General features: G+C 36.9%; 1 protein-coding gene across 6 annotated transcripts in view; it reads left to right on the top strand.

The window, feature by feature from the left end:
• The window catches only part of UGGT1 (UDP-glucose glycoprotein glucosyltransferase 1), a 132,498-nt gene that overhangs the window by 73,548 nt on the left and 42,694 nt on the right, over positions 1-16,256 (top strand). For 5 of the 6 annotated variants that reach the window (XM_064287316.1, XM_064287319.1, XM_064287315.1 and 2 more), the window contains 6 exons: positions 1,190-1,321; positions 6,091-6,255; positions 12,133-12,253; positions 14,524-14,622; positions 15,392-15,415; positions 15,910-16,004. In XM_064287316.1, coding sequence (XP_064143386.1) covers positions 1,190-1,321; positions 6,091-6,255; positions 12,133-12,253; positions 14,524-14,622; positions 15,392-15,415; positions 15,910-16,004 — 636 coding nt within the window. The remainder of the gene's footprint in view (positions 1-1,189; positions 1,322-6,090; positions 6,256-12,132; positions 12,254-14,523; positions 14,623-15,391; positions 15,416-15,909; positions 16,005-16,256) is intronic. The other variant, XM_064287317.1, reaches the window with a different exon arrangement.

The raw sequence follows: 16,256 nt of genomic DNA, 5'->3' as shown, positions 1-16,256 counted from the left end.
AGGTGTTTTTCTAGAGTGGGTAGTTGTTCCAGTTGAGTCTGGGGATGGTCACAGATGTTTTTTCTAGAGTAGGAAGTTGCTTCAGTTGAGTCTGGGATAGTCACAAGTGTTTTTCTGGAGTGGGAAGTTGTTTCCGTTGAGCCTTGGATGTTCACAGATGTTTTTCTGGAATGGGAAGTTGTTTCAGTTGAGTCTGGGTGGAAAAATAGGAGTCAGATAGTGACACCAAGTTGGTAGCATGACTTGAGCAGAGGACTGAGAGAATGGAAATGTAGGAGCCTAGTCATGAAGAGCATTGTGTGCCAGGCAGCTTCCAGCAAAAAGCAGCAGAGAGCAGAGCTCATACTTGAATTAAAACAAATCATTCTGATGCATGTATGGAGAATGGAGGTGATGAAGGGTAAAGTGGCAGGGATGCTGGCTGGTGAGCTTGCTGTGGTCCTATGAGAAATGATGGGCAAGATAGCAGCAGGGCTATAGAGAATAAAATAGGTTCAGAAGCACTTGCTGAGGATACTATGTTTTTTAAGTCTATTTTTAAAAGTTTTTTTTCCTCTCAAAGCTATATTTTCTTAAGGAAAGGATAATGCAAGTTTTTATCTCTAAAACTAAAGTAATATATGCTCATTGTAAAAAAAAAAATCCTATAATGAAGCGTTTCAATTTAAAATCTCTTATCTCCCTTCTCTTTTCCCTAATCTTGCTCTTTAAAAGGTAGCTGCTAGTAAAAGGCTGTCTTCTGTCCTTCTAGGTGTGTAACTGCACATGCGGGCAGAGTTCACAGTTTTTGCTGTGACTTGCTCTTGGTCTGTTTTTAAAAAACAGGGATTATGCCATCCATATTCTGCAGCTTCTTCCCCCTAAACATCATGGATATAAGTTCTTGTTTCAAGGATTACTAATGAATGAGCACTCGGATTTTTTTTTTTTTTTTTAACTAATGCATTTTTACAGGTTTGGCACAATGTGACTATCAATTGACTGGGCCATTTTAATAATATTTTGTTTCTAGACTAAGAAAGCATCTTAAGGAGATACAATATAATAATAAAGGGGGAATTATTCACTTGTCCTACTTGACATTTTGAGAAAAACAGCTGTGTTTTCCTCTACACTCAAATATTTTGTAAGGAAAATTTTGACATTTGGATTTAGAAGTGCAGTTGGTTACCTGGTTTTCCTTCTTCAGATATATAACAAGGTGAGGACTGGAGAAAAGGTGAAAACTGAACATGTGGTCAGCGTCCTGGAGAAGAAATATCCATATGTGGAAGTGAATAGCGTTTTGGGGATCGATTCTGCGTATGATCAGAATCGGAAGGTAAAACACTCTTTGGTGCTTCTCATTTGACTGCTGTGCTGTTCTTTGCTTACCCTCCCCTCCTCCCTGTTTTTTGTTTTTTGCTTGTTACTATTATTGATGTTGGTAACTGGTGGTTAAAGTAAAGTATTTTAGGTACTTTGCGTTAAAACATTTAGAAACCAGATTATTCTTCAGGGCTTGAAAATGTAGTTTATATTTTAGTTTTGTGAAGATATCATTGATTTTTAGGTGGCATATTCAGTATTAAATTGAAAACCAGTTTCTTTTTTACACTGCAGTATAGTACTTACATGAAGTACGTCCTAGATAAAATCTGCTGGATGTGGAGCCAGCATATGACGTACAGCTTAATATGGATCATTTTGCTTTATTTGGTTTTTTAGGCTAGGATAGAAATGTATTGAGAAAGGTAACAAACAGGATGGCAAAGTGTGGTAATAGAGAAATATCTTAGAGTTTTTTTATTTAAAGATGACCCTGTTTCTAGTGAGAAGTTAACTACAGTAAAGAACTTGATTGTAGGCAGCAACAGTAGTTGGTCAGTTCATTGGAAGTCCATGGTAAAGCAACGAATCAAAATTTGCTTCTGAAACGTTTTATTTTAAATAAAACATTTAGCAATGTACTTATTTGCCAAGTTTTTTTTTTTTTTTTTTTAATGTAGGACAGGACTTTGGTTCCTTGTTTGGAGATCTGAGCTGTATTGTCTTCATAAGCCACACTCATAATGAGTTGTTTATAATTTATTTTATCTAAATATGGAATCCTTTAAATTTTTAAATTTCCTTCCAAAGTCTGTTATAGTCCTCTTAAAAAAAACCCAAAAAACCAAACCTGTTACTGTGGAGTCAATTCTAACTCATAGTAACCCTGCAGGACAGAGTAGAACTGCCCCATAGAGTTTCCAAGGAGCGGCTGGTGGATTCAAACTGCCGACCTTTTGGTTAGCAGCCACAGCTCTTAACCACTACAGCACCAGGGTTTCCATACCTCTTACCCACCCCTAATTCAGCAGCAGTTGGTTTTAGCCTTTAGTTTTTCTCGTAATTTAGCTTTGTTTACTTGGGAAGAATAACTTTTTATTTTTGCACTCATATTTTATTATTTTACATAACGTTAAATTGTGCGGTTTTTAATAACCAGAGCAGTTGGTTTGGGAACAGACACAACCGATCTTTGTCAAGCATGTAGTTGAGCTGAGGGGAGCCAAGTGTACGTGCTTTAACAGTGAATGTGGTTAATCTGGTTAATTGGTCACATGGAGATTGGTAAAGACATGTGCTACTATAAGTTAGCCAGGTTTTAGAGGGACTAAACAATATTTCTGAAATCCTTTGGAATAAGGAATAAAGGAAATATAAACTACGTTAAAGATTTAATTTTATACACACATAAAAGTACTGGCTAGCTTCTCTGTGCCAGCCCGGATGTTAGAAGGTTGAAGCAGATGTGGTGACTACCCTTGAGGTGTTCACGCAGCCTAGTTGGGGAGACAGACCAGTGAGGGCAGTGAGGTGTTGACTGTAAGGCTGTGAGTGTTTGCACCTTCTCTGGGGAGGCACAGAGGAGTGGGCCAGCCCAGCCAGTTTGGGGACAAGGTGATTGTTGAAGGTTTCGTAGAGGAGGTGACACCTGCCTATCCTGAGAATTTAAGTCTTTAAAAGAGGTAAATGTGAAATTCTAAAAATAACAATTTGAAGGTTTGTTATATGTAGTAAGTACAAAAGTAATTAAAATGCTTTTGACAAGGGAGGTTCATACCAGGAGCTAGTAGATCTGAGAGGATGATAGCTTGCTGCCTTCTTCCACTTTCCTGTCTTTGCCTCTGTGCTTTAGTGTTAAATCCGTTTATTTTAAGGTATATCAAGTTCTGAAGTTGAAACTGGTTATAAGATCTTCTCAGTTCATTGTGAGAGTGTTTCCATTATTGCAGCTTTATGTTCAGTCACTTCTGATTTTTAAAAAATAAGACAATGGTTCCATTATTGTAGCTTTATGTTCAGTCACATCTGATTTTTTAAATAAAAGAATATTGGTGCAGGTGTCCAGTGATTTTTCAGATGGACACAAACAGCAAGAGCAGTACCCTGTAGAAAGAGAAAAAGTGAAATTGGAATCAAAGGGAAGCCACCCACTTTGGGAATACCAGAGATTTGAGGGAAATCATGGAATTTTCTCATATTTCATGTTTAGAAAATGCTTAGTTCTAGTTTTCTCTCATCTTATTAAAGAAAAAAGTACAAGTAGTCCTTTTATCATGGGGGATTGCTATGCTGTAAGTATTTGCTTGAAAAATATTGACTAGACAGGGCAGATTGCCATGTTTTATGTGTTCAGATCTTTGTTAAAGAGTTTAATAGGAGTTTAAGAGACCTAGCTCTCCAGTGGTCACCTAGACTTTGACATTTTCTTCACCTGTACTGATTGGAGGGTCTTCCCTATATAAACAGATCATACTCTTTGTACTTAAACCATTTAATTTCCTAGGTACTTGAGTAGAATTATTCTCAGGGATGTTGAGAGGATTGCCAGACGTCCTAGGAACACAAGGAGCAGTAAGATCTCTATGGCACAGGAGCTTTCCTCCCACACAGAGAAACTCAAACGATTCTTTTAAACAGTTTAGTAGGAAGAACGAATGCTTTTAGCGGCAAATGTCACTTCTAAGTGTCTGTGCCTTTTGTTACAAAGCGGAAGCTACGGTGTCTCCTATGTCTAATACTTGAAAAAAGGAATTTTTTCTAAAACTAGGCAATACATTTAAAGTAAAAATTTTAAACCGAAGGGAACTAATTCCGATAGGTGTATATTTTCCTAAGCTGCATAAGAAAGGTTCTATCTTATGTATGTTATTAATCTCAGTTGTTATTCTTATTAATTATTAGTCTCAATTCTTATTCTTGAGTAGCTCTTTCATAAGATTTTGCCTGTAACTAATGTTTGTTAATTATTTAATCATTATTTAACATTTTTAGTGATTATTTAATAGGAAATTCTCGCATGTAATTTTTTAAGTTTGGCTCTTAATTTAAATTTGTGCCTTTGAATTGGTGTTATTCAGTCTTCTCAAACTATTTGACAGGTGGTAATAAGGAGAATATATAGTCAAACATCTCCCTGCCCCTCTTTACTTCCACTCAGTTCCACTTTCCAGAGAAAACCAGTGTGCTACTTGTTTTTTATTGTCACTTAGAATTATCAGTTTGTTTTTGTTTTTAATTGGCAGTCGGGATGATTTTGAAAGTGCACATTATGTTAAAATTGAGTTTTTATGGACTTCTATGAAATAACTTGCGACCTCAAAAAACTGAATTAATATGGTAAGAATTTTGAGAGTATAAATTAAAGATTATTATGAAACAATGATACAGAGAAGTCGCTAGAATTAACCAAGAAGACTTTTTGACTGTGTCACATTATCAGATAACCTGAAGCATCATTTATTACTGTGGCTAGACCTGATAGAAACTAAGCAGTCTGTTACTGATGACTGGTATTAGTTACTTAAGTGAAGTTCTGTTCTTTCCTATTTAAAAAAGATTATAGAAAACTGTATTCATTGTTTTGGGAAAATACCAATACAAGGTGGTTGGCAAAATTTCTTAAGCATCCCTCTTTTACATCTTGGGTAATAAAATATTTTTTACTCTGAAAAGTTAGTCTGGGGTCTGTGGTTGAAATCTGAGGAAACAGTACCAGTTGACAGTAGAGAAAAAGTGTCCATCCCAGAAAAGTTTTTCATTTTGTTGCCCTGGCGTTTCATACCTAGAAACCTTTTTTGTCCTGGAACAGGAAAAAAATTGGGTTTAGTGCATTGTAGAACACGTTTTGAGGCCACTTTCCCATAAACTTTGTTTTCTACAGGTGTTAGTTCTTTGTTAAGGATATGGACCCTTATTTTTTTAGAATTAAGTACAACTATTTAATCTTTTTTTTTTTTTTTAATCTTAGGCTTTCTCCCTAGGAGCATGAATAATTTCTGGTAGTCTATAACCTACAGAGTTGCTATGAGTCACTTGATAGCAACAGGTTTGGTTTTGGTATAGCTGTTCTAAGGAGCCCTGGTGGCAGGCACATTGGTTAAATGTTTGGCTGCTAACTGAAAGGCCAACAGTTCAAACTCAATAGCTGCTCTGGGGAAGAAGGATATGGCAGTCTGCTTCGGTAAAGATTACAGTCTTGGAAACCACATGCGGGTACTCTGTTCTATAGGGTTGTTTGTTATGAGTCGGAATTGACTTGACGGCACCCAACAACAGCGGCATAGCTGTTCTGCCCATTATGGTAGCCCTTAGTCACAGATGTAAAATTTTAAATTTAAGTTAATTAAAATCAAATAAGATTACAAATTCAGTTTCTTAGTCACACTAACCAAATATCAGGTGCTTAATAGTCTTGTGATCAGTGACTACTGGATTGGACAGCGCAGTTAGAATATTTCCATATTGCATAAAGTTCTACTGGGCAGTGCTGGCTATAGTGTATATAATTCAGTTTTGTGGTCTGGGCTGCTTAAAATAAAACACACACACAGAATCATTTTCTAATTTGCAAAGTTTAGTGATACTGAAAAATCTCAAATTTACCCAGAATGTTAACTATGATGTCACTTTTTATTTTTAGAAATTGCTTTAGATATTTTTTGATGACCATATTTCCATTTTTTTTTTTTTTTCCCTAAGAACAGATATGGGAGAAAAACATACTTTGTTCCATTTACCTCAAGAAGGATAAAACTGTGCTGTTTGTGGTCCCTTGTATTTCAGGAAGCAAGAGCCTACTATGAGCAGACTGGGGTAGGCCCACTGCCAGTGGTTCTGTTCAATGGGATGCCCTTTGAAAAGGAACAGCTGGATCCTGATGAGTTGGAAACCATCACAATGCACAAAATCTTGGAGACTACTACCTTCTTCCAAAGAGCGGTGTACTTGGTGAGCGGCATTTCGAGAGTGGTTTGTGAAGCTGGATGTGGTTGTTTTTGTAGTATCTGTAGCAGGCTCTACACTCCTTAAGCAGCACTGTTTTCTGTACACCACTGGTGATTGGTTTGCAGACTACTAGCAAGTCCTGCTGTAAGGAAAATATTCGTGAATTTTCCTGTATATCGTATTTGAAATAGCTGATCTTATTGAGTTCAGGATTAAATAATTATTTTTAAAATTCCAAAGAATTTAGCAACTCTAACAGACACTTGTTCTACTTATAAGAAATTTTGACTGAGGAAAGACTCAAATTTTATTATATGTGTATGTCTGTTATTGAGATATAATTCAAATACCATAAAACTCAACCTTTTAAAGTATATAATTCATTGGTTTTAGTTTTGTGGTCAGGGTAATACTGGCATCATAGGATGAGTTAGAAAGTGTTTCCTTCTGTATTTTGAAACAGTTTATGAAGGTTTGTTACTAATTCTTCTTTAAATGTTTGCTAGAATTTGCTAGTGAAACTGTCTCTGCCTGGGCTTTTCTTTGTGGGAAGTTTTAATATTACTAAATCAGTCTCTATATTTGGTATAGGTTTGTTCAGATTTTGTCTTCTTGAATCAGTTTTGGTTTTTTATGTCTTCCTAGGAATTTGTCTGTTTTGTCTAGGCTATCTAATTTGTTGGTATACAATTGTATATAGTATTTAAAATCCCTTTATTTCTTTAAGATTTAAAATCCCTGTATTTCTTTAAGATCAGTAGTAATGTCCCTTTTTCATTCTTGTATTTTTCTATTCCAGAAATTTTATTTTTGTTTTTCTATTCCAGAATATTTATTTTTCATATTTTCTTTTTCTTGATTTTTTTTTTTTGGATATTATTTAATTAAACATAGTTCTCATACTTTCCTTTAGTTCTTTAGATATGATTTTATTGAGTTTTTGAACATATTTAAAATAGGTACTTTAAAGTCTTTGTCTAGGAAGTCCAGTATTTGGGCATTCTGAAGGACAGTTTGTGTTGACTGCTTCTTTTCCTGTGTATGGGCCATACTTACTTGTTTCTTTATATGTCTTGTAATTTTTTGTTGAAAACTGGATGTTTTAAATAATACAATGTGGCAGCTCTAGAAATCAGGTCCCCAACCCCATCCTCATGAGAGTTTGTTGTTGCTGTTTGTTCAGTGACTTTCCCAAATTACTTCTGTAAAGTCTGCATTCTTTTGTCATGTGTGGTCTCTGGTGTCTCTGTTCGGTTAGCTTAGTGCTCAGCTAATGACTGGACAGAGCTGTTCTTAAAGGCACGTAATAAGCATAGATTTTCTAGCCTCTACCAAGAGGCTGTATGCGTAATTTGAGCAAACCATCAGCACTTAGCTAGACAATTTACAATTTACATCTCTTACTTAGCCTTTACTCCCTGCTTGTACAGAGCCTCAGGGTCAGTCAGAGGTGAGAGCTTAGCACTTTTTCAGGTCTTTCTTGGGCTAGTACACAGCCCTGGTATTGTGTTCATGGCTTTCTAGGGTCCAAGGAATTTAGAATTTCAAAGCCCCTTAAGGACCTCTCATTCTTCCTCAGCTTTTCCTTTTTAACTTTTTTGGTCAGCCAAGAGTTAGCCTCAATTGTTATCCCTTTTGCCCCTGATTGTTCATAACACATGCCTCCAGGGAAAAGGCTATTCTTTGAGAGTACAGTAAGTCCCCAGGTTAACAGCTTCCTAAGTACAGACAACTTGTACTTAATTAAGAATGGACTGCCATAAAGCCTATTGTATTACAAATTTGAGTTAAATACAATGGTTCATAATAAAAAATGCACACACTAATTTGTGATGCTCACAAAGTGTTTCATATGCATAGAACACCCAAGGGTCTGTCAGTTTGTGGTGCTTTGGGGGCTTGTGTCTTGCTGTGGTACTGCAAGCTGTGTTACTGGTATTGAAATAACAGCAGGGTCACCTCTGGCAGACAGGTTTCAGCTGAGCTTCCAGACTAAGACAGAGCAGGAAGAAGGACCTGGTGGTGGCCTACACCTGAAAAAATTACCCAGTGAAAACCTTATGAATAGCAGCAGAACATTGTCTGATACAGTGCTAGAAGATGATTCCCTCAGCTTGGGAGGCATTCAAAATACAACTGGGAAAGAGCTGCCTCCTCAAAGTAGAGTTGACCTTAATAATGTGAATGGAATCAAGCTTTCAGGACCTTCATTTGCTGATGTGGTACGACTTAAAATGAGAAGAAACAGCTGCGAACATCCGTTAATAATTGGAATGTGAAATGTGCGAAGTATTAATCTAGAAAAATTGGAAATCATTAAAGATGAAATGGAACACATAAATATCAATATCCTAGGCATTAGTGAGCTGAAATGGACTGGTATTGGCCATTTTGAATTAGACAATCATATGGTTCTATGCCAGGAATGACAAATTAAAGAGGAATGGCATTTACATTCATCATCAAAAAGAACATCTGAAGACCTATCCTGAAGTACAGCGCTGTCAGTGATAGGATGATATCCATAGGTCTACAAGGAAGACCAGTTAATATGACTGTTATTCAAATTTATGCACCAACCACTAAGGCCAAATATGAATAAATTGAATATTTTTACCAGTTTCGGCAGTCTGAAATTGATGGAACATGCATCAGGTTGCATTGATTGGTGACTGGAATGTGAAAGTTGAAAACAGAATGATCGGTAGTTGAAAATTATGGCCTTGATAGAAATGATGCTGGAGATCGCATGATAGAATTTTGCAGGACCAATGACTTCTTCATTGCAAATCCCTTTTTCAACAACATAAATGGTGACTGTACCCATGGAACAAGGGGATACTGCATGGTTTAAAGTCAGGACAGGCGTGTGGCAGGGTTGTATCCTTTCACCATACCTATTCAATCTGTATGCTGAGTATATAATCCGAGAAGCTGGACTATATGAAGAAGAATGGGGCATCAGTCATGTTGATGATTGAATTCTTATCAACAACCTGCATTATGCAAATGACACAACCTTGCATGCTAAAAGTGAAGAAGACTTGAAGCACATACTGATGAAGATCAAAGACTGCAGCCTTCAGTATGAATTATATATGAACATAAAGAAAACAAAAATTCTCACAACTGGACCAATAAGCAACATCATGATAAGCGGAGAAAAGATTGAAGTTGTCAAGGATTTTATTTAATTGGATCCACAATCAACACCCATGGAAGCAGCAGTCAAGAAATCAAATGACACATTGCATTGGACAGATGTGCTGCCAAGGACCTCTTTAAAGTGTTAAAAAGCAAAGACGTCACTTTGAAGACTAAGGTGCGCCTGACTCAAGCCATGGTATTTTCAGTTGCATCATATGCATGTGAAATCTGGACAGTGAATAAAGAAGACTGAAGAAGAATTGATGCCTTTGAATTCGGGTGTTGATGAAGAATGTTGAATATACCATGGACTGCCAAAAGAATGAACAAATCTGTCTTGGAAGAAGTACAACCAGAATGCTGCTTAGAAGCAAGGATGGTGAGACTGTGTCTTACATACTTTGGACATGTCAGGAGGGATCAGTTCCTGGAGAAGGACCTCATGCATGATAAAATACACGGCCAGCAGAAAAGAAGAAGAGCCTCAAGGAGATGGATTGACACAGTGGCTGCAACAATGGGCTCAGGCATAACAACGATTGTGAGCATGGTGCAGGACTGGGCGCTGTTTTTTTTTTTTTTTTTTACGTAGGGTTGCTGTGAGTCGGAACTAACTCAAGGGCACCTGACAACAACAATATACATGTGGACCTCACCAGATGGAATACACAGGAATCAAATCGACTACATCTTTGGAAGGAAATGTTGGGAAAAGCTCAATATCATCAGTCAGAAAAAGGCCAGGGTCTGACTACGGAACAGACTATCAGTTGCTCATATACAAGTTCAAGTCAAAGCTGAAAAAAATTAGAACAAGTCCACAAGAGCCAAAGTATGGCCTTGAGTATATCCCACCTGAATTTAGATACTTCTCAAGAATAGATTTGACGCATTGAACACTAATGACCAATGACCAGACGAGTTGTGGAGTAACATCAAGGACATAATACGTGAAGAAAACAAGAGCTATTAAAAAGACAGGAAAGAAAGAAAAGGCCAAAATGGATTACAGAAGAGACTCTGAAACTTGCTCTTACATGTCCCAACAAACGGAAGAAATGATGAAGTAAAAGAGCTGAACAGAAGATTTCAAAGGGGGACTCGAGAAGACAAAGTAAAGTAGTATGATGACATGTGCAAAAACCTGGAATTAGAAAACCAAAAGGGAAGAATATGTTTGGCATTTCTCAGGCTGAAAGAACTGAGGAGAAAATTCAAGCCTTGATTTGCAATTTTGAAGGATTCTGTGGGCAAAATATTGAACTATGCAGGAAGCATCAAAAGAAAATGGAAGGAATACACAGTCACTGTACCAAAAAGAATTGGTTGATGTTCAGTCATTTCAGGAGGTATCATATGATCAAGAACCAATAGTACTGAAGGAAGAAGTCCAAGCTGCACTAAGGCATTGGCAAAAACAAGGTTCCAGGAATTGACAGAATACCAACTGAGGTGTTTCAACAAATGTGTGCAGTGCTAGAAGTGCTTAATTGTCTATGCCAGGAAATTTGGAAGACTTGGCCAGCTGACTGGAAGAGATCCATATTTATGCCTGTTTCCAAGAAAGGTTATCCAACTGAATGCGGAAATTATCAAAAAATATCATTTATATCATGCTCAAAATTTTGCTGAAGATCATTCAAGAATTCAAGCCAGATTCAGAAGAGGATGTGGAACCAGGGATATCATTGCTGGTGTCAGATGGATCCTGGCTGAAAGCAGAGAATACTAGAAAGATGTTTACCTGTGTTTCATTGACTATGCAAATACATTCAACTGTGTGGATTATAACAAATTATGGATAACATCATGAAGAATGGGACTTCCAGGTTTCTTAATTGTGCTCACGAGGAACCTGTACATGGATCAAGAGGCAGTTGTTAGAACAGAACAAGGATAATACCCTTTGTGGTTTAAAGTCAGGAAAGGTGTGCGTCAGGGTTGCATCCTTTCTCCAAGCCTATTCAACCTGTATGCTGAACACATATTCCAAGAACCTGGACGAAGTGAAGAAGGTGGTATCAGGATTGGCGGAAGACTCATGAAAATAACCTGCAATATGCAGATGACACAGCCTTGCTTGCTGAAAGCGAAGAGTACTTAGGCAGATCCCAGGGTAGGTATTTGCTTATGTTAGCTTGTAACTGATTTGTAGGGGTTGCTTATTTCTTAATGGGGGCAGAATAGCGTGTGGATAGACTATATAAACGTGGTTTGCATTTCAGAGTCCCTTCTTAGTAGCTCTGTGACCTTAGGGTAAGTTATTTAGCATTTCTATGCCTCAGTTTCCTCAAATGGTTGTAAGCAACACCTGCCTCATATTATTGGAAGAATTAGAGATACTGTATGTATGTTTGGCAATGACCAAACAAAAAAAAAAATGTTTGCCTTAAAGTTGATTCCGATTCATAGCGACTCTACAGGACAGAATAGAACTGCCCCATAGGGTTTCCAAGGCTGTAATCTTTATGGACGCAGACTGCCACATCTTTCTCCCCATGAGCACATGATGGGTTTGAACTGCTGACCTTTCTTTTAGCAGCCAAGCACTTAACCAGTGTGCTACCAGGGCTCCTTTTGGAAATGACAGAGACTCATAACACGGTGACTTCTGTTCCTAGCTGTTATCAATACATAGAAGCTAGTATAAAGCTAATATTTTCTAGTTCCTAATGAATTTTTACTAATATATGAGTTTAACACCCCTCCGTCTCTGTTTTTTTCTTCCTGTAGGGTGAACTGTCCCATGATCAAGATGTGGTTGAATATATCATGAATCAGCCAAATGTTGTTCCACGAATCAATTCTAGGATTTTGATATCTGAGCGAGAGTACCTGGACTTAACAGCAGCTAGTAAGGAGCATTGCAAGAACATCTTTGGGCTTTTAAAAAATACCCTTTGCTTTGTGATTTGGAATGTTTGCGTTTATTGGATTGTAATGTTTAGAATATATCCCAAAATTGTGACCAAATTTTATGTTTAAACATGTTGCATTCTGAATTCATAATACAAGCTTTTAAATTCATAAGAGAGAAATTCTTCCTGAGTTAAAGCATGAAAATGGACTTTTTTTTAGGGGGGGACGGAGGCCTTTGAAAAATATTCAGTGCCATGTAAATGTCAAACTAAGCAGGTATTGGACGAAATAAGAACGGACCTGAATTGTTGACTGTGTTACAGGCCACACAGCAGTTACGCAACTGGCTTTTCCTCATCTGCATCTAGAATCAGTCTGCCCTGATGGCAACAGATATTTCAGCTAATTTCACTCTGAGAACCTAACACGCCTTTTTAAAAAAAGCTGCTTTATTGAAATATAATCCACATACTATAAAACTCAAACCTTTTAAAGGGTACGATTCAGTGATTTTTAATGTATTCACAGTTATGCAGCCATCATCACCATCTAATTTTGGAACATTATCATCACCCCAAAAGAAACCATGTACCCGTTAGCAGTCAGTCTCCATTCCCTCCTTCCCCTAGCTCCTGGCAACCACTAATCTTTCTGTTTCTGTGGATTTGCCTGTCCTGGACGTTTCATAAAAAATGTTTTTGTGACTGGCTTCTTTCATTTAGCGTAATGTTTTCAAGGTTCATGCATGTCATAGCGTGTATCAGTACTTTATTTCTTCTTCTTTCCAAAGAGTCTTACAGTATGGTCACATCAGGTTATTAGTTGACTATTCCACATTTTCTTTATCCTTTCATTAGATCATCAATTGATGGACATTTAGGTTGTTTCTGTAAGAATACCTCTAAAGAGTTAAATATGTTAGGCCCATGTAAATTTTGTTTCTTATGCCTTTCATTGAGGATCTGAAGGCTACTTAAGCAAACACCTGGAAATGTGGCAGAGACATCTTCATTTGACCATAAAGTCTCAGTTGCATTATGTGTGATGGTGAAGTCACAACCAAACGTACTTCTTGTTGTTGTGTATAATGAAAATACAGATCTGTTTGTTGTTACTGTATGGCACCTATCTCTATTATACTGGAAACTTAAATTTCTTTTCATTTAGGTAGAGGACAGTGCAGCGTAGGATTATAATTAAGAAACCAGTCAGGAAAATGAGCTAAGTTGTTTTTTTAGTCAGGTTTTAGCTTCTTATCAGAAGTTTTAGCAGAGCAAGGCACGTAGCATTATTACTTTTTGTCCTGCGTTTTGGTTGTTACTATCGTTTTTAATCAAACCATGAAAACTGAAGTGTTGTCTGTGGAATAGTCACGAACAGGGAGCTGGTTTTTGATTTCCTTTGTGCTGTGTGTTGCAGTAATCAGCCATGAAACAGCGTTAGTCCATAGAGTGAAGATGAGCCCTAAGAGGAGCCGCCTGCCTCCTCTGGTGTGGCTTGAGCACTGTTGCCTGGGCCTCTGAGGCCTTGGCTGTCCTTGTACCTGTATAGACGGCTACTCATTCTAAGGCCATGGTGCCCCCTACCGTCCCCCACATGATGTTGTGAACTGTGACTGTCTTTATGACCATTGCTTTCCTTTTCCTCGAGCACTGGCTGAGAGGATAGGAGGCACCTAATATACTGTTGAAAGGGTAGGTGGATGACTGGGTGGACTGAAGGATAGATGGATGGACAAGCAAGTGTGTTTGGACAACTCTTATAAGAAGTAGCATTTGTATTGGGGTCTACTATGACATATGGTTAGAGAGATTCATGATACCGGGCTGGAGACCATTTTTGTCAGTAGGAAAAAATTGCTGCATATAGTTTAGAGCAAGGGAATGACTTGATAAAACTGGGATTCTAGCAGGAGTAAAGGGAAAATGCTGAATCAGAGCATTGGCCTTCAGCAATAAACAGGATACATATTTAAAATGATGAAAATGAACTTTTGTTTTTGTTACGATAAAAACAAATTATTTTGTTAGACATGAAAAAATTAGAGTGCTCTTATATTTTCTCTCTCACTAAGCCCCCACCCCAATAGGTTAGGCTTCTCTGTCTTAAAGTGTGATTTCTTGGATGGGGCCATGTTATGAGCCTGTTCAATAAACATGAAACAATATATTTTACTCACATACATTTTAGAAATCTTATAGTATGGTAACATTAGACTGAATTGAGGCATATTAGTTATAAATGTTTTAATTTTTTCTTTTTCAGATAACTTCTTTGTGGATGACTATGCTAGATTTACTGTCTTGGGTTCTCAAGACAGGACTGCTGCTATAGCCAATAGTATGAACTACCTGACAAAAAAAGGTAATCCATTTTAGCTAGATTCTGGATTCTGCATAATTTTTTAGTAATTAAGACAAGAATTTTATCTTTAGTGTCTATTGGGAAAGAGATTCCATAATTTTCTTTTTTTATTTCTGTAATGCTTCAAGTCTAGAAAGTAGCAGTTTAAGATGTAATTCTTTGTATATGTTCTTTTTATAAATTAGATGTTATATGTTAAAGTCAAAAGGAGAAATCTTTTCATGGTTCAAAGTGGAAAGACATTTATGATGTTATGGTTTAAAAATTGATTTGACTTGCCTTTTTAATTACAATATAAGGTAAAAGGATTGTTGTATAAGATAAACTGAGTTCTAGAAAGCCTTGCATATTTTTTAAACTGATTTTTATGTAGTGTTATTTATTTAGGCTAAGGTGGTGTAAAATAATGCCCTTTTAATTGAGAATAGATTATTTTCAAATCTAGTAACATTTATTACCTTTCAAAGAACTCACTGTCATTTAAGGTAGCTATTTTTATCCATTCTGTATTCTTCTCCCCAAGAGAGTTTCTGGTTTCCCAAATATTTGCAAGTACAGGCAGTTGCTCCATATGGTTCCCCAGAGAAATCACTATGGTGATATGGGAGTTTATGCTTTTTTTTAAAAAATGCACTCTGGGTATGAATTAGGAGCAGAAAGATGTACAGGTCATATGTGGCAGTATTTAGAGCTTGACTCTTAAAGTAGGTGTGAATTACAGCAATGATATTTTCTTCTCTTCTGCTCTTTTTCCTTCACCTTTGTCCAGGAATGTCCTCCAAGGAAATCTATGGTAACTTAAAATTTCAGAATGTTCTATTCGTTTTCTTAATTATATTATGTGGTTTCAGGAACCATTGTAATTCAGAATTTACTGACATTTTATTGTGATCTTCCTGGAATCTGTGGGTTCCAATAGCTATGTTAATGCTGATAAATTTTTGTAAAGAATTATATTTCACCAGGTTACAAATTAATATGATTAAAGATAATTGCTTAATGTTCAAAAGCTTTTTCTTTCTTCATTTTACATGCTAATGGATACCTAAAGCACAAAGCATAATAGAATTAATCAGTGCATGTTCCTAGTTTGTAATTGAGCCTTATGGAAGGCCACCCTACTTTTGTTCTTATATAGACGTTTCACTGCTTTTGCTTTGTATCTTTACTAGACTTGTCATTTTCTTAGGTTTTGCATGGTTTCAGAAATCATTCGGCTTAACAAGAGTATTGAAACATAGAATGTGCTCTTTTTCTCCAACTCAGTATGTTTTTATTTTTCTACAGATGATTCTTTTATTAGGCCAGTAACTTTTTGGATCGTTGGGGATTTTGACAGGCCTTCAGGAAGGCAATTATTGTATGATGCTATTAAACATCAGGCAAGTGTATACAACTTCATTTGTATTTCTGTTCGAGGCCATAGTTGTACTCACGGAGAGTTCGTGTCCTTATGTCATTGGTCTGGTGGGGAGACGGCGATCCTCTGTCCTAAATGCTTGAGGGAAAGATCAGTTTCTCTTAAGAAGTCTGCCAGCTAATAAGAAAAGTGAGAAGACTGCAGTATTCTAGCTTTATTTAAGGGACTAGAGTCTTTTAAAGACAAAAACAATGAGATCTCATCACAGACAAGC

This window comes from Loxodonta africana, chromosome 6 (assembly GCF_030014295.1).
Source record: "Loxodonta africana isolate mLoxAfr1 chromosome 6, mLoxAfr1.hap2, whole genome shotgun sequence".
NCBI classification, from domain to species: Eukaryota; Metazoa; Chordata; class Mammalia; order Proboscidea; family Elephantidae; genus Loxodonta; species Loxodonta africana.
This window is presented reverse-complemented; position numbering and strand designations above follow the sequence as displayed.